Source organism: Tachypleus tridentatus, chromosome 13 (genome assembly GCF_004210375.1).
Source record: "Tachypleus tridentatus isolate NWPU-2018 chromosome 13, ASM421037v1, whole genome shotgun sequence".
NCBI classification, from domain to species: domain Eukaryota; kingdom Metazoa; phylum Arthropoda; class Merostomata; order Xiphosura; family Limulidae; genus Tachypleus; species Tachypleus tridentatus.
In genome coordinates this window covers 228,716,726-228,739,978 of record NC_134837.1, presented here as the reverse complement: position 1 = coordinate 228,739,978, position 23,253 = coordinate 228,716,726, and the positions used below count along the sequence as shown (strand labels likewise).

Below are 23,253 nucleotides of genomic sequence, written 5' to 3'. Positions count from 1 at the left end.
GGTTCCATTTTCAACAATGACTGTAAGAACCATACATATTTTTATGTGAAGGAATCTGTTAAGGAAATTAACTTGAGGCATTTTTATCAACCTCTCATACTATTGATCATGTGAAGTCCAATAATCAAAACTTAAACATTTTGATTGTAAAAAGAAAATAATCAAAACAACAGAAAAAGTAGAAAGAAACTGTGTTAAACAGATAGCTACACCCACCTATTAAAAAACAATTAAGTTGCCAAAATTTATTTGTTCTGATGTCAAAATTTGTAGCTATTTATATCCCAGTAGTTTTCTATTAACTGATTACATTCAACTGAACTTCAGAAGAAATGTCAACATCCATTCGTGGGTGCTCTATTTTTCAAACTGCCTTATTGATTTTAGCATTTACGCGTTAGTTTTAAGATACTTTTTTCATCTAGAATGTTAAATTTCTAAATTGGTTGAGATAAAAAAAATTCAAATCAGAAATATTGTGCATTATTTTTTTGCATTTCAAATAACAACAAAAATATCTTTAAACATATAAGGTTTCTCTCACACATATTTGCAGGTTTTTCTCGCAAGTCAAAACAAATTTGAGCATAAACTATTATTCTTTTATTTCACTGTACTATACAGCAAATAAAAAATAAAGTGGTTCAATGAGCCTTTTCAGAATTCAAAGTATATTTTACTTTTATTGTAATTTAATACAGTAATTCAGTGACTTACTGTGATAAAGAATGTCAACAATAGGAATACAAAACGAAACCAGATTTCTATTTGTGTAAAAGCTGGATTGTAGCTTTTAAACTGAAAAAATAAAAAAACAGCTAGGTTATAACAACATAAATAACTGTTATGAATCATTAGTAATGCATCACCAGCAGTTATTAAAATAAAATATATAGCATTTAGAGGAATTTACAGCAATCTAGGTACATACAAGTTACATATAATAAAGTTAAATTGAATGTGAAAAATATTTATAGTTAATTTACAGCTCAAAAATAATAAAACCCAGTAAAGAGTAATTATGCTAACAGAAATACATCACCACTGAATTATGATGTCAATATCACCATTAAATATGTTAATACCAACTCTGAATGATCATGTCATCATCACTGAAAAATAAATTCCATAATTAAAGAATAACTATAACATTAAGACTTTCCTTAACTGAAAATATATTTCAGATAACTAATCATTTTTTAACAAAACAAAGAGCTAAAACTTCATACCAATGTCAAAAAGTTTTTGTGCATGCACCAGCCAAGCCTTTGAATAAAATTCCCACTCTTACACATAATCATGTTTATTGCACCAGTCTATGATGCACTCAGCATTAGATAATAGCCCTCCACACACACACTGTATTCCCCTTGGGCATTTTGTGTGTACAAAAAAACTCACTCTTGACAAGGTTAAAGAGATGCATTAAAAGTGAGGAGGAAGAGTGAGTGATCCTGTGGAAATTATTTATCTGAAGTACATTTTCAGGTAAGGAAAATGTTACTTCTTTACAGTGTGAGATAGGTCAATGCAGATAAAGAAATCAAAACTTGGGCATCTTTTCTGAGAAATCATGAAAGAAAAAAAATTGGTGGTGGTGGAGAGATTCACAAAATGCAGAATATTGTAGGAGCATCACTGAAGGGGAGACCAAATCTCAAGCAGGTGATACATTATGCCCAATATAAATATTAGGATCGAAAGATTGTGTCAAAAGAACCTTCTACATGGTGCAAAAGTAGGTGGAATGTGAAGGCTGTCAAACTGGCCTGTATATCTCAGGACATCAGCAACAATAGCTTAAGCCATACAGAACATGTGAAATACTTCAGTGATTTATATTGTAGCAGCTGCAAAAATAAATTATCCCATACCATTCAATGATGACGAGAAAACCCACTTGTAGAGAAATATATATGTAAAAAAGGCTGGTTTGGGTTGAGAAAATTGTTTATGTAGAGGATCGAACAACATTTCGACCTTCTTCAGTCATCGTCAGGTTCACAAAGAAAGAAAGAGGTAACTGACCAATAGATGACCATGTGTTTGAAAGGGGTTGTGTAATTGGGTATAGGAATGTAGAGGGTGTGCTTAGTTGTTTGATTACATTTATTAATATAGGTATAAAGATGTTCCTTTGTATTGGTTTATTTTGGGCTGAGTTGTTGTATAAGTAAGGCTTCTTTAATTTTGCATTTGTTTATGTTTGTTTCTTTATTTAGTATTTGGGTGTTTTTATGGTTATGTTGTGTTTATTTGATTTGCAGTGTTTGAAAACGCTTGAAGGTGACTTTTGTGTTCTTTGAATCTAGTTTCCATTTTTCTACTTGCTTCTCCAATATAGAAGTTGTGGCAGTTATCACATTGTATTTTATAAATAATGTTGGTGTGGTGTTTGTCAGTGTAGTTTTTACATAGTATAGACCTAAGTTTTGTGCCTGATTATTGAATAAATTTAGTTTTAACTGGAATGTCATATTTTGTTATTAGTTTTTGCCAAATATTGGTTATTTTCCTGCTGATGTCAGGAATATATGGTATGCAGCAGTATACGGTTTAATGATTTTTTAATTCGTGGGATATATTTACTTTTGTTAGTTGATTTTGCTTTTTGTTTAGGTGTGTGCATACAATGTTTTTTTCAGTTTGTGGAGGAAACTTATTGATGTTAATGAAGTATTGTTTTATTTTGTCTAATTTGTCATTAATTTTATCTGGTGAGCATAGTTTTATGGTTGTGCTTATTTGATTTCTTAGTATGTTGAGTTTTTGTTTTGTTTCATGTGCTGAGTCCCAAGGAATATATAGTCCAGTATGGGAACTTGTGAATAGGAATTAAAAGTCTTATATGTGCCACCCCAAATTGAAATACAATATTGTAAGAAAGATTGAAAGAGAGCATAATATACACTTAACAAAATATGATAAGGAGCACAATGACTAAGTTCAAAATTAGCATAGAACTATATTTTAATTTATTAACTAAAGAATTAATATGAAATTGCCAATTTAATTTTCGATCTAAAATAATTCCTAAATATTTAACAGAGGAAACTTGAGTCAATTTGGGACACTTACAATTAGGGTAAGTATAACAATCACTGGAATGATAAAAAATAGAAGGAAAAGCTGGAATGACACCATAAAGGTTAAACTGAAGAAGAAAAGATTTAGATATATTTAAGGATAAGCCATTACAGAAAAGCCAATTTTTAATTTTATTAAGATCACTTGAAATAATGGCTTCATTAATTAGATTTGGCTTACTATAAACAACAGCAATATCATCAGCATAAGCTTGGATATCTCCAGAAAACTGTTGGTAAAGAATATCATTTATATAAATGAGAAATAATAAAGGGCCCAGAACAGAACCTTGTGGTACTCCACATTAATTGTAAGCCAATCACTATAATTATTATGAATACAAACCGATTGCTTTCTATTGTGAAAGTAAGAAAAAAAACAATCAAAAACAATACCTCTAAAACCATAATAAGATAATTTATTTAACAAAATTTTATGATTAACAGAATCAAAAGCTTTGGCTAAGTCAAGAAAAACAGCAATTGGATGAAGATCAGAATCCAAAGCTTCTGTAATACTTCCCACAAGTTTAGCAACAGCAACCTCCGTTCCAAGCCCAGGCCGAAAACCAAATTGAAAAGGAGACAAAACTGAATGTCTATCAAGAAATGATAAAATTCTAATCTTCATAGATTTTTCAAATAGTTTAGAGAAATGTATTAATAAAGAAATAGGTCTATAATTCGTAAAATCAAATATATTACCAGATTTATAAATAGGAATAACCAATGATAACTTTAAAGCATTAGGAAACTTCCCTTGAGTAAAAGATAAATTAATTAAAAAAGTCAAAATTGGTGCAAAAAGATTAGCATTAGCTTTCAAAATCTTAACCGAAACACCATCTACACCATTAGAAGCTGAATTTGATAAGGAGAAAATATTATTCATAGTTTCAGATACAGTAACAGGATATAGGTAACAAGAAAAAGGAGCAGGAGGCATACCCTGAGAACAAAATTTAGGATCGGAGCAAGTAGATTTAGCAACATTAACAAAAAAAAATAATTCAAATCAGATAAATCAGTAGTACCAAAATTACAAAATTTCTTATTTTTTTTTTTAACATCAATAATAGAGTTAACAATATTCCAATTCTGTTTAATAGTTTTAGCATTCTTAAACAGGTTATGATAATAAGTCCATTTAGTCTTACGGGTCAAGCTAACAACATAATTCCTTAAACACTTAAATCTAATCTTTAGATAAATATCATCAGGAAATTGATGTACTTTCTTTTTGATTTTTCAGTGGATTTCTGTCTTAAATTGTGTATCAGATCTTGTAATTTTGAGGTTAAGAAATGATACTTGATTGCTTTCTGCCCGTTCACATGTGAAGTTAATGTTTGGAATTTTATGGAGTTAATGTGATTGAAAAAATTAAGTGTGTGTTCTGTAGATCTGAATCCCACAATCGTGTCATCTACATATCTGTACCAGTGTAGTGGTATGAAATATATGTATCTCATACCATTGTTTTGAAGAGACCATAAAATACATTCAGCTGCTTACAGCTACTTAGGTGGAAAACATTACAATGTTGTGTGAGTGACATGGCAAAAAGGTATTGGGAGTTGTCTACATCTATGCCTGCACAGAGTGCTGCAGGCATCGAATGCACAATTATCAGAGTGAAATCTTCCACAAGTGAGAAGAAAATATGCTTTAAGAGAGAGAGGGCACAGGTAGCCAAATGTTTGGAGAAAAATCATGCAAGTATTGAGAATTAAACTTCAAAGAATATTAAAATCCCAATTTGAAATTATATTTCATTGCAGAATATCCATATAAACATCCAGTTGAATATTCACCATTAAACAACACTATTCATCAAAAGCAATTTAGGTTCAAACATTTAGAAAAAAACAACTAAAGATTGCATGTTCATCGAGTTGCAAAAGTTTGTTTCTGTTAATTCTACCATGACCACTAGTTAAAGAAATGCTAAAATTTAGTAAAAGAGTTCTTTTTTATTGATAATTTAACTTGGTTCTTTTGAAGAAATTGCCACTTACATTAAAAATAATATCCTGGATGTGATGCATCTTATCTGTGCTTTCTAAGTCATAGAAACGGATGGTTATGACATAATGAGAAAAATCCAGGAAGCCCAAGTGAAGAAGAGTAAGGCCATCACACAACTAAAAGAAAAAAAAACATTGTAGTTTGTAACTAATAATCTCTCCTTCTAGTTCCATTTAAAAATATATGTAGCATATCTTGTATTTGTTTAAAAAAATGGTTCCTAGATAAATAATTTTTCATAAAAATAAATGTTTGAAAGTTGCTGTTATAAAGAGAAATAAAAAAACAAGTATGTTTTTTAAATTAAATAAAGTATGTATGCACCAGTAAGTTTCAAATTTGTCATTACCTACAGAAAAAGGTAAACCTTATGCTTCTGATGCATATTCTACAACATTAATGTTTTTGTCAATATATAATGAAAGATGATCAATATAACAGAGAAAAGGAGAACTGTTCAAAACAGAGTAAATAATTAAAAACAAACTGCAAGCTATTACTCCATAGGCATGATTAAATTACTATTATTATGGGTAATTTCTTATGAACAATTTTTGCTTTTAGCATATGTTATCATTGCTTTATCTATAAGATCGTGCTTGTACTGTTATTCACAAATCTGTAATAACACAAGTTTTATCTGATATCATACTATTATAAGAATGACTGGTTAGCAGAACTAATATCCAACATTTTTAAAACTGTAGAAGTTATAATTTATTTTGTCATTTGTTTTTGGAGCTGAAATTAAGGCTGTTTTCAAAGGGAATAAGAAAAAAAAAAGGTTAAAGCTGTAATGAAAATTCAAGTCAGCATTAAGATACTTGTCTATAATAGATTTAAATCTTTAGCTGTCTGCATTGAGAAACAAAATAATTAAGAGATTTACACAGTGATGTACTCTTTCATTTAGTTCAGTATCAAGTACTTTGGTGGGAAATATTAAAAAAACTAAAATCTAAAATTAGAGTATGCTTTCCAGGTACTGAAGTGTGGGACACTAGTGAGCATACCGATAGTTTTAATTGTTTGTACTGAAGTACATTCTCTGTTTATAGTGCATGTAGAAGAAAACAATATTAAACTTGTAAAACAGAAAAGCTACTTGATAAGTTTAAACGAACTCCTTCAGAGAGTTAGAAATGGAAAGAGAACTGTGGCCTTTTCTTTTCAGGAGTGATTTCTTTGCTAGAAACAGGAATGAATTACTCAACAGGTTTAAATGAAATATTATAAGAGATTTGCTTAGAGCAACAAGTGTGCTGGTTGAATCTACTGAACAGTTTTCTGGGTAAAGGTGAATTATATGCTTCAGATGGATTCACTTAAGCAGTAAAGGTAGTGGGATGTTCAGGGAAGCTCTTAACATATTCATTATGATAGTGTAAACTGAACATGATGAGTGGTGAGGACATTTGGAATAAATAAATTGATATAAAGATAAATGTAATACATTTAAGATTACATTTACTTACTATTACTCTAATGTCAGGAGTTTAAAGCTTCAATTTAAAGGGAAAATTATGACATACTTAGAATTATAGAAACTTGTTTAGGTTTGGATAGCATTTATAATAGGAATTATATTTGAAATTCAAGGTTATGGGTTATTTAATACTGATGGACGTTTTAAAAAAGGAGTGAGGTTGCTCTTTGTATAACGAATGAACTACAGCTGTTAGGATTGAAGACAACAAATGAGTCAAGAAACTGAATCTATATGGGTTATAATCATGGGTTAGGATGGCAGAAAACTTTAATTGAGAAATGCTATAAGTCACCTCCTAAGATGGATGAGGTCAATGAGAATTCTCAGCAAGAAGTTAAGCAAACAGAATCACCTACAAAGGTTGTTATGGTTTTCAAACAAGACCCAAAACAAAGGCTCTTTTGAACAGCTGAATATTCTTTTTCTGAAGGATAAAGGAGGTAAAGGTGAATTATATGTGTGAAATGGACTCACTTAAGGAGATAAGGAAGTAGGATGATCAGGGTGGTTTAAACTAAGCATGCTGAGTGGTGATGACATTTGGGAAATTTGGAATAAATAAATTGATTTGATAAAGATAAATGCAATATATTCAAGATGTTTAACTGCTATTACTCTAATATTAGGAGTTCAGAACTTAATGAGAAACTATATAGTTAGATCAGGGTTGTTTCTAATAAGAATACTATAAATAATTGTTATAGAAGACAAATTGTAAACACACTGATTAGGAAAGTTTGTAGTTCACAAGTGAGTGAGAGAGATTTCTTGAAGTTACTCAGTATGAATTTCTATATCAAAGGGTCATAGAGTAAAACCATGAGGGATTCACTTACGTTTATTATTAACTATTAATAAGGATATGGTTTAAGAGTTGAAGTAGGAGAATATTTATGGAAAAGTAATCACTACACAAATAGATTTGATATTATGTTGTGTGTTGAGACATGACTGAATGAAATTTGATTCCTTATTTTCAGAAAGCCATCCCTACATAGAGCGGTTTACTGTCTCTTTGATTACATAAACTGTTTAATGCAGTTGCACCATTAGTTTAAAAAATAGTTTCATTGACAGCTAACAGAAGAAAAAAACAAACATACATACAGTATTTCTTTTTTAACGTGTATTCTTTATTTATTATTATAAAAGTAACTAAAAAGTAAAAATTTGAACCTTTTAAATTAGGCAAGTTAAGATTCAATAAAATAAAGTAAAAAATATTTTATGGAGTATGCTTGTGAATAACCCATACCTTAAATAATTTGATAGTGTAATACAAGCCAAGATACACATTCACCAAGTGATTTTCAACTAGTGCAATAATGATATTATAAGTTAAACATTGCTCAAAAAACAATGAAACAATAAAGTTAAGTATAAACAGATGTAGACTGTTATGAGCCCTAAACTATTTAAGATAAATAAGTGTAGTTCATGTTACAAGTTAAAGTCATTCTAGAAAGAAAAAGGGGTAATTTAGATTTATTTCATTTCTTTTTATAGTATTTATGAGGTGAGTCAAATTAAGTAACTTTATAGAGAGTTATGGTAGAGACAATAACACAAAATATAAAGTTCAACCAGAAAAAACAGAATTTTATTTAGGTTTTTGATTACCATAACACTATATAAACTTGGTTGATTTGACTGACATTATTACCACCACAAAAAAAAAAATCTGAATTACTTTTGTCTTTCTAGAATTACTAGTGACTATAAGAAAATTACAATTATTTATCCTAAATAGCTATATCTAATAAATTTGCATATTCTTTTATTTAATTTTATTGTTTTATTAGTCTTTGAGTTATGTCTAACTAATATAACTAATGCACTTGTAATACAAGCTGTAAATTAGACATGAAAGCAGAGTTCAAGTTACAATACTAAATGGTTTAACGCACAAGCTAGTTGCAAGGATACTTTGCGATTAATTTTTCCTATGTATTTTTTTTTTCACTATCTAAGATTTTTACATTTTATTTACTTCTATAACATCAAGCAAAAAAAAAAAAAGGAATTTACTACTTATATTTGGTCTCTTATTTTTTCTCCTGTCAGCCAATTATTGATATTTAAGCCTACTTTTTTCTAATGGCATTACTAGTATATTAAAGACATTTTGTTCATTTCAAACATGCACTTTAGAAAACAAAATATTACCAACCACAAAGCAGAAAATGTTTTGTAACTACTGTAATTTATCTAGCTTTTTAACTATGATTTATGTCCCTAAGATGTTCAATATGAAATTTCTATCTGGGGGTGAAACAAATAAAACTCTCTACTGTGAACATGGTAGTATTATACATTATTCAGTAAAATAAAATTCTCTCTGTCTATTGATTATAAATGATGTAACAGCACACATCATACAGAATTACTGGAAATTTGAGGAAGAGGAGAAAACAGGAGGGTGTGGCAAGTGTCTGATTTTTTAGATTATATCTCTATATACAAAAAAGATTGAAGGCTACAGAGATTAGACTATATCTTAATATATAACTCAAGATACTGCACATGAATGATAAATAATAATAAAAAAGTTGATTAAAATTAGCACACAGTATTCATTCTAAAGTTAGTAACCTGTGATGAAAAATAATTATACATGTGCAGATTAATACTATAAAATATGAAAAAAACTAATACCTATGATATCATCAGAAAAGTGCACTTTGTGTTAATATTACTCAAAAAAAGATGCACAAAAAAAACCTTCACAAAGTGGTATTAAAACAAGTGAATGATCAAAAGTTCAGTTCAGCCAAGTTGAATTGTGTTCCTCCTAACATAAATAACTGAAATTACACTATATATTATGCCATTATATGTTTGGTGGTAAAAGATAAACCTTTTGTTAGATAAAAGTAATAAAATAGATGTGATGTGTGCAGATAGAATTCCTACTAAAAGGAGAGGTGTCAGCATACATTGCTATTAAGTGCATAAAGAACAAAGTATCATTCATCAAGGTTGTACTTAACAGTAATGAATGGAAATAGACTACAAGAGATACAATTCCCAGAAAACTTGTGATTAGCTAACCTGTTACAGCATTATCACATTTAGCTATAAAACATAAAATATAGACTTAAAGTATAGTCAGTCAGTCAGCTTCTGAAAGACCCAGTTGTCAGTCTTACTTAGTCCTTGAATATGTTGGCTAGAGTTAGAAGTCATTAGACCAAATAAAAATGCTAGAAATGAAACAAATCTCAACTTTTATGCAAGTTTATTATTTCTGAAGGATATGTTAATATATGAATTAAAAGTTAAATCAAACATTTAACTCAAAGATAAACGAAAGATTATATTGTATGTAAAATGTATAAATAAATATTTTAGTTCATCATTGAGTCCTTGTTTTAATATTTCTCACTGAAACTTTCTCAATCAGTGATATGTGCACTTAACAGGGTTGTAAGCAATTATTATGTTTTTTAATGAAATAAATGCATCAAAAAACTTTCTGAAATGAATGGGTTTGATAGTATTTTCACTGATATTATTATTAGTGAAATACAAATAAATATATAACCACCACCCCTAAGTCTTGAAATTTGACGTAACAAAGATCATGCAATTAAAATATGAGAGTTTTGAGGTAAAGCAAGGTATTTTTAATTTTAACAAAAATCACTTAGCACTTGAACTGGAACACAAAGTATATATATATATATATATTCATGGACAAATTTTTGGCTAAATACTTCCTTAAAAAATTAGATTTTTTGTGTGGTATAGACTTGTAATGTTTGGCAAATTTTGTTGTTAAGATGTGTACAGTGCATTAAAAGTTGTAGTATGGAAACTATAACAAGTGAAAAACAGTTATAAGGTCAGACATTTCAGCTGGTTTTGTACTGAGAGAGTTAAAACCACAAATAAGAAGTCAGTTCTTCTCTTAAAATTTTTATATGTTTTACATATGGTGAAATATGGAGGCTCTAAAACTAAGGTCAGTCATTTCAACTAGCTTTGTATTGAGAGAGTTAATACTGAGAATAAGAAGTCAGTTGTCCTCTAACATTGCTATATGTTTTACATGATGGATTATAGAGGCTCTTCAACTAGGAGACTCTCATCAACTAATATAAAAAGATAATATTTCTGGCAAAGTTCAGAACTTATCAAGTATCATAAAATAGTGACACTTTAATATAGTGAGTTGAGTTTATGATAAGTACTATTTATACATTTAGGAGTTTGATAATTACTTATCAGAAACATATGAAAAAAATCAAAATTTTCACACAGCAAAAAGATGCAAGTTCTAAAGAATACAAGAATATAAGGATCCAGTAAAGGTAATTTTTTATCCTTGATAATTATCATACTTCCTTTAAATCAGTTGTAATGTTTATACTGTTCATAGTTTTAAAATTACAAATATTTCTAATTCCTGTTCCATTCTGTACTGTCCCTTATAGCACTGACTTACAACTATTATTCAGTATGAATATCCAAACTGTTACCAACAGATGATTCTTGACAAATTATTGGTAAATGAAATATACAGGTAATAGTTTTTTTTTTTTTTTTTAGTTATTTCACAACTATCTCTACATCCTAGTTTCAATGCTCTTTTCCATTTCAAATCATTAAACAAATAAGAATTATGTCATAATGAAATGAATTCAATGTTTTTTGTTGGAACATGTGCAATCTCCAGCATTTGTTTTTGTAACACAACAGATTCATTATCTCTAGTGTAACTGTGGATTTCATCATCATACACCTACCTTTGAAGCACAATACAACTTCCTAACTCTATCATGACTGTGGCTTTCATCAAGTACAACCATGGGTTTGTTTTGGTTTGAAACGCCATGGATGGTAACTCCCACACGGAATGGTTTATAGAAAGTTTCATCTGAGTTTATGAAGAGAAAATAAAAATTTAGCTGTTTACATAGATACATTTTAAAGTCAGCATATCTTAAAAACATTAAAAAAAGAAACAACTATGTGAATAAAAATAATTACACATAACAGAAAACAAGTATGCACATACAAATAAAAACTACCTTTCACACTGAACAATAGTGGGTTTGTATGATAAACTACACTTTGTTGCAAAAAATAACATTTTCCTTAACTGAAAATGCATTTTCAATAGATATTCACCCTCTACAGAACAAACAGCTAACACCTCATACCATTGCTGAAGTTTTTAAATATATGCAAAGTCTATGAACAAATCTCCCACTCTTTCATATAATAATGTGTACTGTGCTAGCCTATTAAGCTTTCAGTATTAGACTACACTTCTGTACCAGTAAGAGGGTAACACATTCGTAATGGTCAGCACTCCCCTTGAGAATTTAATATATCAAAAACTCATTCTCACTGAATCAAAACAGACATACAACAAGTAAAGAGAAAGGTTGGGTGGTTCTGTAGAGAGGAAAAATGTTAACTTTATAAACATAAACAACAAAAATAGTTAGAACTTTACATTAATAAGGTTGTGAATGGGCCAGTGAAAGGTAAAAAACTAAAAGATTAGTTAATTTCTGGGAATATAATGACAGAACTGAAAAATTCATGGGCTATGCCATCCACTATGGGAAGTGGAGGGGAGAGAGCTTACAGACACCACCACAAGATGAGCAATGGCATATACACTGCTGGCCAAAATCTTAAGGCCAATGAACATAAAGAAAAAATATGCACTGATTTGAGTAGAGCTTCAAAAGATGAAAATAAGAAAAGGGAAAACAAAAGTAAAAAAAACCTTTTTAGCATTTAATAGGGAAAATGTGAACACTATGAAATTAGTCTAAATACTAGCTGGTCAAAAGTTTAAGACCATACTGAAACAAAGCATTAATCAGTAAGCACATAACGAAATTTATTCACTTGTGATTCAAGCATTAGCATTGTCAACATTTTCCACTGACATCTCCTGCGTTACATTGAGTAAAAACACGGCAAAGGCTAAAAAGTTGACAGTGTTTGAATGTGGTAGAATTGTCAAGCTGCAAAAACAAGGTCTCTCTCAATGTGCCATCGCTGGTGAGATTGGGCATAGTAAAACTGCTGTTGCAAATTTCTTAAAAGACCCTGAGGGATATGGAAAGAGAATTTCAAGTGGTCGGCCCACGAACATTTTGCCAGCATTGAGCAAGAGGATTCGACAGGTTGTCCGGCAAGATACCAGCCGATTGTCGAATCAGATTAAGGCCCTTACAGATGCAGAATGCAACTCAAAAACAATAAGATGGCATCTGAGAGAAAGGCTTTAAAAACTGTAAACGTCTTCAAAGGCCACGCCTCCTTCCACACCATGAAATAGCTCAGTTAAAATTTGCTGAGAAGCACCAAACATGGGACGTAAAAAAGTGGAAAAAGGTTTGGTTTTCTGATGAGAAAAAATTTAACTTGGATGGTCCGGATAGCTTCCAACATTACTGGCACGATAAGAATATCCCACTGGAGACATTTTCTACCAGACACAGGGGAGGAGGTTCCATCATGATCTGGGGTGCTTTCTCCTTCCATGGAACAATGGAGCTTCAGGTTATACATGGGTGTCAAACAGCACCTGGCTACATTGGCATGTTGGATAGAGCATCCTTATTGACTGAAGGCCCTCGCTTGTGTGGAAATGATTGGATCTTTCAGCAGGACAATGCTACAATCCACAATGCCTGCAGGACAAAGGACTTTTTCATGACGAATAATGTGATTCTTTCGAACCATCCAGCATATTTGGCCGAGCTGAACCCCATTGAAAATGTTTGTGGATGGATGGCAAGGGAAGTCTATAGAAACGGACGTCAATTCCAAACAGTGCATGATCTTTGTGAAACCATCTTCACCACTTGAAATAACATTCCAGCCAGCCTTCTGCAAATGCTTATGTTAACCATGCAAAAGCAAATGTTTGCAATTATTCGCAATGACGGCCGTGCAACTCACTGCTGAGATTTCTTGTTGGGCATTTCCTACGTTGTTTAGGACTCCTTTTTAGTATGGTCTTAAACTTTTGACCAGCTAGCATTTAGGCTAATTTCATAGTGCTCACATTGTCCCTATTAAATGCTAAAAAAGTTTATTTTTATTTTTCCTTTTCTTATTTTCATCTTTCAAAGCTCCACTCAAATAAGTGGTTGAGCCTAACAACACAAAATGCATATTTTTGCTTTATGTTCATTGGCCTTAAGATTTTGGACAGCAGTGTATCTTAAACAGGAAATACTCTGCAAAGTAATGTAGAAAAGTGTTGTCACAAGAACCTTCTCCATGGTGCTAAATTGTTGCAAAGGTAGGAAGAATATAAAGTCTGCCAAACCAGCCTGTATGTTTCAGAGGGTCAGCAGACCATGTATGTGTAGTGTGTGTGTGTTTTCTTATAGCAAAGACATGTTGGGCTATCTGCTGAGCCCACTGAGGGGAATCGAACCCCTGATTTTAGTGTTGTAAATCCATAGATTTACTGCTGTACCAGTGGGGGGACATGTAGTGTGCACAGTATGTGAGAAATATGTACGTTATACTTACTGGAATAGACAAATGATGGGATGAATCATCCCAGACCTGCAACTCCAGGAGAATACAAGATCAATTTGTCTATTTACAACCATCATCATTGATCCAGTACATGGTGTATAGTTGCTTGAATTTTCCTTCGAAGTAGACCCTGATCTACTTTTGATAACAACAAAAAAAATTAAACTTTGTTTCATTCAAATTAGATTACAATGATCAGAAGGGAAACTCTGCATACTGACCTCTCTAGCAGCTTCAAACTAGAGAAGTAAGAATTCTCCAATTACACTGGAGGATAACTATAGAAAGGAATTCTTATAGATAGCAGGAAGAAAATCATAGAGATGAAGAGACCATATAGGGATAATATATCCTCTGCAAAGGTTCTTACATTGAAAGATTGCCCAATGGGTTACCATACATATGGACAGCAGGAGCTAATCTGTTATTATGTTTTTAAAGTAAGCAGCAAAATTTGGAAGGAAAATATATAAGCTTCCAAAGCATTTTTGCAAAAAAAAACAAACAATTTCAACAGTGGTCACTGAGCAGGAACAGGTTGGTTTAACATTTTCTGTTATCCCCTGCCTGAGATGAGTTTCAGGAGAAAGGCATATTCTATGTGGGGCAACACCAGCCACATGATGAGCTCCATTGTATCCATAGTTTGTGTGTGTGAATATATATTTTAATTTTTGATGAGGTGGTTTTTTCCTCCTTGACTCATGGCAACTGGAGGGAAACAAAATTTATAGATGAAAGAAACAGTGATATGACATAATGGTATTTGTAATCATCTACATTCCTATTTCTAATATCTCATCCTGGGACAATAATAGTCTTAGGCAATAGAGACTGTGAGATGATTAACTGGATGGAAGGTGACATGATAAAGATGAAAGGATTTATCTCCCATACAGCAAGAGATATGTGCTAGATGAACTGTTTAACCCAACTGTCCAGGAGGAGAAGGTAAGTTATGGAGACAAAATTAATCCTACGGAAAACAAATGGTATTGTTGACTGCTTCAAGACAGAGCAGTGAGCAAGACAACAGCAAATTGCACAAACAGAAAAGTAATGATGATGACTGGAATCTAAATGAGAATATGGAGAAGAGAGAAAAGAGAAGGTGGTGTAGAAAGCATCTTGATGACAAGAAACCCACTTGAATTAAACATGTATCTCAGAGCAGTTGGTATGGGAATTAACACTTTTACTGATAAGGAGAGAACAAAGTTTTGACCTTCCTAGGTCATCTTCAGGTTAAGAAAGAGAGAGTGTTTAAATGTGACCATTGGCAGACATGTCTTATATAGGTATAAAGGTGTTCCTTTACAGTGGTTTAATTTTACCAATATAAAGGAATGCCTTTATACCTATACTAAGTAATAACCTAACATCCAACTGCAATGCCATATACAATCTGGTACTCGTTTATACTCTTGTCCCTAAGACGTGTCTGCCAACGGTCACATTCAAACACTCTCTCTTTCTTAACCTGAAGATGATCTAGGAAGGTTGAAACTTTGTTCTCTCCTTATCAGTAAAAGTATTAATTCCCACACCAGCTATCCTGCAGAAAACATATGATCACTCTTTAAGCAGCCCAAGGATTGGACAGCAAGGAGCAATCTGGAGTAAAAACCAAACCATTCCCTTGGTAAAGTGTGTGAGAAATAAAAATATCAACATCTATCATGCACAAGAAAAAATGTTTTAAGAGAGATAGTTCAGAAAACATGTGACCAAGTTTGAAATAGATGACATGTAAGAGTTGTGAGATTGTAGAGGTTATGCGAGTATTGTTATATCATAAAATATCATAGTTTGTAGAAAACTTGAGGCCTCAGGCAGTATATATTGGTAACTAAGTAAGAGAAAGTTAAGTGATATTTAGTCAGAAAGAAACTTAGAAAACATTATGTTATCTGGTGTGTGATCAGAAGAACTAGATGAGGAGGATGACTGATCACAAAGGCTCAGAAATGGAGAATATATAGAGAAAATACAAAATTTCACTTACAAACTTGCTCTGTAATCAGAGATCACATAAATAGATAGATTGCCCTCAAGATACTACCTATGAAAAGAAGTGAGATGAAGACAGTCAGATGAGTTAAAGGAAGAGAGTGGCAATTGAATCAGCATAAATAAACTATTCACTTACAATGACAAAATACAAGGTGAATGGCCAACCTGAGCTAGCACTAAAGTGGGAATCTTTGCATGAAACACCTGCTTGTCTTGCACAAATAAAAGTCATACATGAGGATGAAGGTATAAAACAAAATATTGAAAGATGAACCTTTGTGACATTATATTGAGATTTCTGCTGTTGCTTGATGATGGAATTGTACTTCTTTGTAATGTGTCACATTCTATAACAAATATAGCATTTCTTCTCCCATTTGGTGAACTCCTGCTTCTGTTCAGCCACAACTAGTTTTGAATTTAACTTGATATTGTTAGACTTGCTCATTATATACCTCTCATGGGCTTCTAGATACTGTTCTGCCAGCTTGATCATCTCATTCACGTCTTTAGATTTTCACTACTTTAGGAACAGTAACATGTCAGTTGAGCACATGATCATGAACTGTTCATGTATTAGTAGTTCTGCCAGTCCTTCAAAACTACTGTTGCACTTGGTCATGTTAGTTCATTATGGGAAGTACTATTATAGACATCCCACAAACTGAAATACAGTTTCTCCAGGTAAGATATAACTTCTCTGAACTTTCAATAAAAACCTTCCTCAGTAAGTTCATGGCATCTGAGCAAGGTTACTTTTAACCTGTCATAATCGATGGTATCTTCTGACATTATGCCTGCATATACTTGTAGGCCTTTTCCTGTGAGAAGTGAGCTGCCCAGTTGCCTTTGTCTTCATTCTGACTTTGGTTAAATCTTTCATATCTTTACAGGAAAGCATCCACGTCATCTTTATGTTCATCAAATTTCGGAAGCTTGCATCAGCTAGCCCTTTATCCATTGTCATTCTTGGATACCACTTCTTTCTGTTGGGTGAGTTTGGCAATCTAAATTTGTGCTCTTATTCTCTCTCTTTCTAGTCTCTCCTCTATCTCTTCTTTTCTTCTTTTGCAATTAATGCTCTTATTCTCCATCTCTATCTTTCCAGTATTTCTTGTTTTCTTCTTTTAGTCTTTCTTCCTATTCACTCTCTAGTTCTTGTTGTTGTTTAACAAACTCTCAGAGTGCACCATCTTTTAACCCAAGATGCTCACCTTTTTCAATCCATTTATTAAAATCTGTTGAGATGGTTGTATGACATGATTGTAATCTCTATAGTATTTTTTGCCACTATGACTGTTATGCACATATAAGTCTACTTACTGCCTCTAGTGTTCACATTTTCTTTTACAGCTGTTTCTCACTGTATAATTCTGGCTGGCTTGCCAAATGCCAGGGTTTTGTGTGTGTGTGAGCTTAGATTCTTCTACAGTAGGTGTTTGTGAGTTGGTGACATTAAATTTGAGCAATAAATGGACAGCACACAATCCACTTGTTGTAAAATAATGTATATTCAAACAAATCAAACATATATAAAAACATTCTTTTCACTGTAGGAAATCACAATTTTATCTAAAACCAAATAATTTTCTTTTCTTGTCAAAAGTCCACACAAGCTAATTCAGTTCCTTTAGAACACAATTAACAAGACAACTTATTTTTCTGAACTCCTATCACAATATTATCAGTGGATAATTCACTTACATTAATGCATGGGTTACCACAATTGCATCCAGAATTTTAAATAATTGTCTTCTTTTCATCAAGGTCTACACAATTCAATTACTTTAGAGCATCTTTTGACCAGACAAATTATATCCCTTATCCCTGTTAAACTCACTTTAAGAGATCATACACTAAGGCTAATTACTCACATGCCAGCTAATATCATATTTTCTAACTTTTTTCCTTACTAAACTTCACTTGACTTGGGCTTGCTTGGTTGCCCAACTGAGGTCTCAAGCTTTCTACAAAATATGAGACACTATGATGTAGCAATACTCACACATGAAAACTTAAAAGTTTCAAGAAAGATGACATCAAAAATACTAGAGCAATCGAACTACACTCACAACATAAGACTCACTGAGCAAAGCAACAAAATTTGTTATTACTATTGCCTTTAAAATAACCAACTTTAACATTCATGTTATAAAAACTAAATAGTCATTATATTAAATTACTAAATCAACTAAAGAATAATTCTAACACTAAATAGTCCTATATGTAGAACATGCAACAGGCAGGTAAGAATTAAAGAGGGTAACAAAATCTTAGAGTTAAGATGCATGCAAAACGTTCACCTGAAAATCAATAAAAACATATGGAGTATAAATATCACATATTTCCATTGGAGCAGCAAACAACAAATATGGGTGTTACCTGATCCAGTTCAGAGATAGAAAAACCAGAAGAAAAAGTAGAATGTGTAGAGAACAATTTAAAATCCTCCAAGTTAAGGAAAGTTACAGAAACAGAAGCAAACAGTCCTAGGACTGATATAAAAAAATTTAGAATAGAGCTAAATGCATGATCTACAGTTGCTATTTAAGAAAACAGGACAACTTCTGTGGAGGGACCTTGAATGGTTTCAAAATGAAAAGTCATGTTCAATAAGATCCTTGAAACTGGATTTATGAAAAGTATAAATATAATTATTTCTATAATTGTTTTTCTTTCATTTATTTATATTTCAATATGTATGGTATATCTGAGGTAAATAAGCCTTGGTCTTTTTTTGTATTACTTGGCTTCTGCTGAAACCCCAACATGAAGTATAACAATGGGGAATATTCCTGTGAAAAAAACTGTATCACAGACTCTGGAACATACTGAAATTTTATGTTCTAAAATCACATAGTGGATTAAAAGATGAAATCATAGTGCTGTACGAAACAATAACTTGCATCAGAAGCTGTAACTAAAATCAATTTCAAAACTTGTATCTTTCACAAAGTTAAGAAAACAGAAGAAAGCAAGATAACACAGTGAATATTAACTAAAGATGCAACATAAGGGGAGTACTGCGTATAAAGGACATACCATCCTATTACTAGTAAATGGATTTGTCTAGTCTTATGCTGTTTGCTTTATAGACTAGTGCAATACACACAATGTGACCACCCTTGGGACTGAGCTCAAATGGTCTCTATGTAGGTTATGTGATTATGGAGACTAGAAACTGATCATCTAACAGACATACCATCCTATTACTAGTAAATTGATTTGTCTAGTCTTATGCTGTTTGCTTTATAGATAGACTAGTGCAATACACACAATGTGACTACCCTTGGGACAGAGCTCAAATGGTCTCTTTATGTAGGTTATGTGATTATGGAGACTAGAAACTGATCATCTAACAGACATACCATCCTATTACTAGTAAATTGATTTGTCTAGTCTTATGCTGTTTGCTTTATAGATAGACTAGTGCAATACACACAATGTGACCACCCTTGGGACAGAGCTCAAATGGTCTCTTTATGTAGGTTATGTGATTATGGAGACTAGAAACTGATCATCTAACAGACATGATTTCCACCTTCCCTCACTGGTGTCATTTATATACATATACATGTTTTGTGATGATGAGAAAACCCACTTGTAGAGAAAAGTATATATGTAAAAAATGGCTGGTATGGGTAGAGAAAGCACCATGTAGAAAAGCAAACAACATTTTGACCTTCTTTGGTCATCATCAGGTTCACAAAAAAAGAAAGAGGTAACTGATCAATAGCTGAACCACATGTTTGAAGGCAGTTGTGTAATTGAGTGTAGGAATGTAGAGGACAGACTTATATGTTTGATTATATTTATAAATATAGGTATAAAGGCATTCCTTTGTATTGATTTATTTTGGGCTTGAGTTGTTGTACAGATGTTTCTTTTCATCTCATGATTTCATTAAGTCATCTTTTTAGAGCTCCTTTTTCACTTGTTTAATGAGTATTAATACATTTAGTATTAATAAATACATTTATATACCTCATTCAGCTTTTTATTTTTTAATAGGTACATGTAAATCTTTATTTGTGACATCTTTTGCTCATCACAAATATCTTAAATTCCTAGAATGTCTTATTAAGTATATGAAGGTGAATTTGACTCTTTCTCTATCTATCTGTCAACATTTTGCTGGATATCTATGGTGGTATCTCACTGAAGAACTCATTGGTTTGTCACAATTCACACTGCAAGCTTTTCAGCCTCAAGACATTTATCTCCTCTTTCAGTTTCGATTTGAGCTTGTTCAAATTCGAATTTTTTTCAGTTTTAGCTGAACCTCTAACTTATCTTTATCACTAAACTCTGACTGTTCAATGGGGACACTAGAATATTTCCCTCACACTTCCTCAGGCATCATCAACAACTAGTATTTCCTTAATAAGCTTACTCATTGGTTTGTCACTATTCAGCTGTATCGAACAGAAAAAAGGAGCAAAAGTAAAGGTACTAAACAAAAATGAAGGCATGGATGAATCTGCAAGGTGCATCCAGCTGAATAACAGGAAGTCTAAGGGCAAATCACTTGAATAATTATTTTATTACAAAGAATTCAACAAACTTCTTTAGGTGCTTCAAAATTCCATCTGGATTTCTGCATTACACTCCAAAGTTATGGGAGCTCAAAAAGAACCACAGGAAAGTACTACAGACAATTCAACAATTAAATACAGTAAATGATGATGCTGAAAGTGGAGTAACCCTCACTGAGGAATATAATACCATCATACCCAAAAAAAAAAGAAACACATCCTCCTTCAAGTTGTGCAAGACCCTAGGAGATCATTTTCTAACAGTAAAAAAAACAAAAAAAAACAATAACAATGCAAAAGCAAACATCCTGATGCCAATTTTCTATTAATTATAAACATGGAATGTACTTCCATTATGTACATGGCTTATGTACTGAATCAAACACAATGGTCCCATTCACTTCTTTTTATTATTGAAACCAGTTTTTTTACATACACTTGGTTCAATACATGATGTGAAAAACCAATCAATAGTTTATAATATCCTTCCCATGGTTTTTTTCATCCATTTTAATCTATTAAAAGTCTACCAACTTCTTTCAAACCAAGATTTCAAGGAGATTGGTTGTGTCCTTAGTCTGCTCCAAGTCTCTCTCTCTTTTTTTTTTTAGATCTAAACAGAACTTGCTTACTAAGCTTGTTAAATTATAGTGGAATTATATGGTATTGATATGATAATTTATGATGTTTTAATTATTCAACTGTATATATAAAAACCTAAAAATAATTTTTTTTCATATCCTGCATGTGCATACTTTTAAAAGCTTTAGCAACCTATGTCCAGCAGCAACAGAGTTCAAATGTCAAAGCTAGAAGAGATATTTGCTTTATTTCTTTGTTTATTGTTCTGTATTTTTTAAAATATAAATTTAATTTATTTTTAAATGGTAATTATCTACATATATATATAATGTATAATAATTAAAATGTGACTATAAATTACAAAACACTAGTCCACTAAAATACAGCCACGGCAGGGAAGAATAAAGATCAGTTTTATATTTCTGGATATGTAATAAGTGCACATGCACCACATGTAGCTAGGCACAACTGAAAAGCCAATGCAATAACAAATGATAAATGTATAACATTATGAGACTTATACTACTTAGAATAAACATATGCCTTTTGATGTTACAATTTGTATCATTCTAGTACAAGAAAAAGGATAATTGATATTTTCCTTTTTCTTTAATGGTCTCACATAGAGAGGAGAAAACAACAGACAAAATATAAAATCTTACTGAAACAAAATGTTTGAAATGTACTTAGGAGGTTTTAGAGATTATACAAACACAAATATTTGAGATTTTTGGGATGAATAATTCTGACTAGTAATGAAACAGATGCAATATTTTCACAAACAAATCTTTAGTAAAAATACTTCATTAAAAAATATGATTTTTTTTGTACACAATAAACCTCTAATCTTAATCAAAAGTCTCCCAAATTTAGTGAAGACATGTACTTCATTAAAAGTTATAGTATAAATACTTAACATGTGCAATTGCATATACAAACTCGCATATATTATACCAAGCCCATTGCAAAAGGATTAACTCAGTAAATCAGCCAATAAGTAAGATGGTTCTCAATATGTTTATTGTGTATAAAGAAATTAAGGTAAGAAGACTTAAGAAGATAAGTCAGTCAGTCATTCAAGGTACTGTACTGACCAGAGTGAAAAATAAGAATAATTCCCAATGCTCTCTTTCTACAGGCTGTTTTTCGTTCACAAGATTATACATTGGTGGTGGTTGTCCAGAATGGGGAAGTAGTTGATCTACATAACAAAATTTTTGAAAGAAAAAGTGAACACAAAAAAATGTGATTGAAAAATACTGATCTCTGTCAGGAATTGCCTGCTTTTAACAGACAGTCAGTAGTAAAAGTTCTACCATTATGATTATACATATGGTTGAGAGTTTTGTTCAAAAGCTTGGCACTGCACTAAAACATGCTAGGTAATAGCTTTCTGTTTAGTAGATATATAAGTAGCATTTTGTTTCAAAATACCTAAGTAACTCAGGTTTAAAGGTTTTTTAAATTATTAAAAAACACAGCAAACTTAAGCAGATATGCAATCTTAAAAAACCTTATTCTATTTCAAATTAAATACTTTTATATTTAATAACCATAAAAATCTGATGTGTATTTCAATCATAATTTATGAAATAACATTAAAACACACATACACACCAATATAAATTTTCAGTAAACTTGCACCCTAAGAGAACTTAGCCAAACACTTACTGTCATCATTTTCAGTTACGATTTGTGCTATGACCCAAAGCTGTTGGCTATAAGTAGACATGGTAGGTGACTTTAGTACAAATGGCCCAGTCTATAAAAGAAAATAACTAATCATCAGCTTCAATGACAATATTGAAATAAATTTCCATTAGGGTTAATAGTTAGATATTTTCCTATAGTCTTAAGGTTTAGTTAAGGGTATAAAACACTAAATAAGTACACAGCTAACAAGTGACATATAAGGTAATAGACTGTACTTCAAGCTGCACGATTGAAAAATCAAGTTTATTTACCAAAATATGTAAAATATCAGGATCACATATCAAAT

The 23,253-nt window shown here is 31.6% G+C and overlaps 1 protein-coding gene across 1 annotated transcript in view; it reads right to left on the bottom strand.

Moving 5' to 3' along the window:
- LOC143238589 (transmembrane protein 181) overlaps positions 1 to 23,253 on the bottom strand; it is a 108,774-nt gene that overhangs the window by 29,055 nt on the left and 56,466 nt on the right. Inside the window, 4 exon segments of the mRNA XM_076478951.1 lie at positions 718 to 798; positions 5,105 to 5,230; positions 11,352 to 11,482; positions 22,926 to 23,016. Coding sequence (XP_076335066.1) covers positions 718 to 798; positions 5,105 to 5,230; positions 11,352 to 11,482; positions 22,926 to 23,016 — 429 coding nt within the window.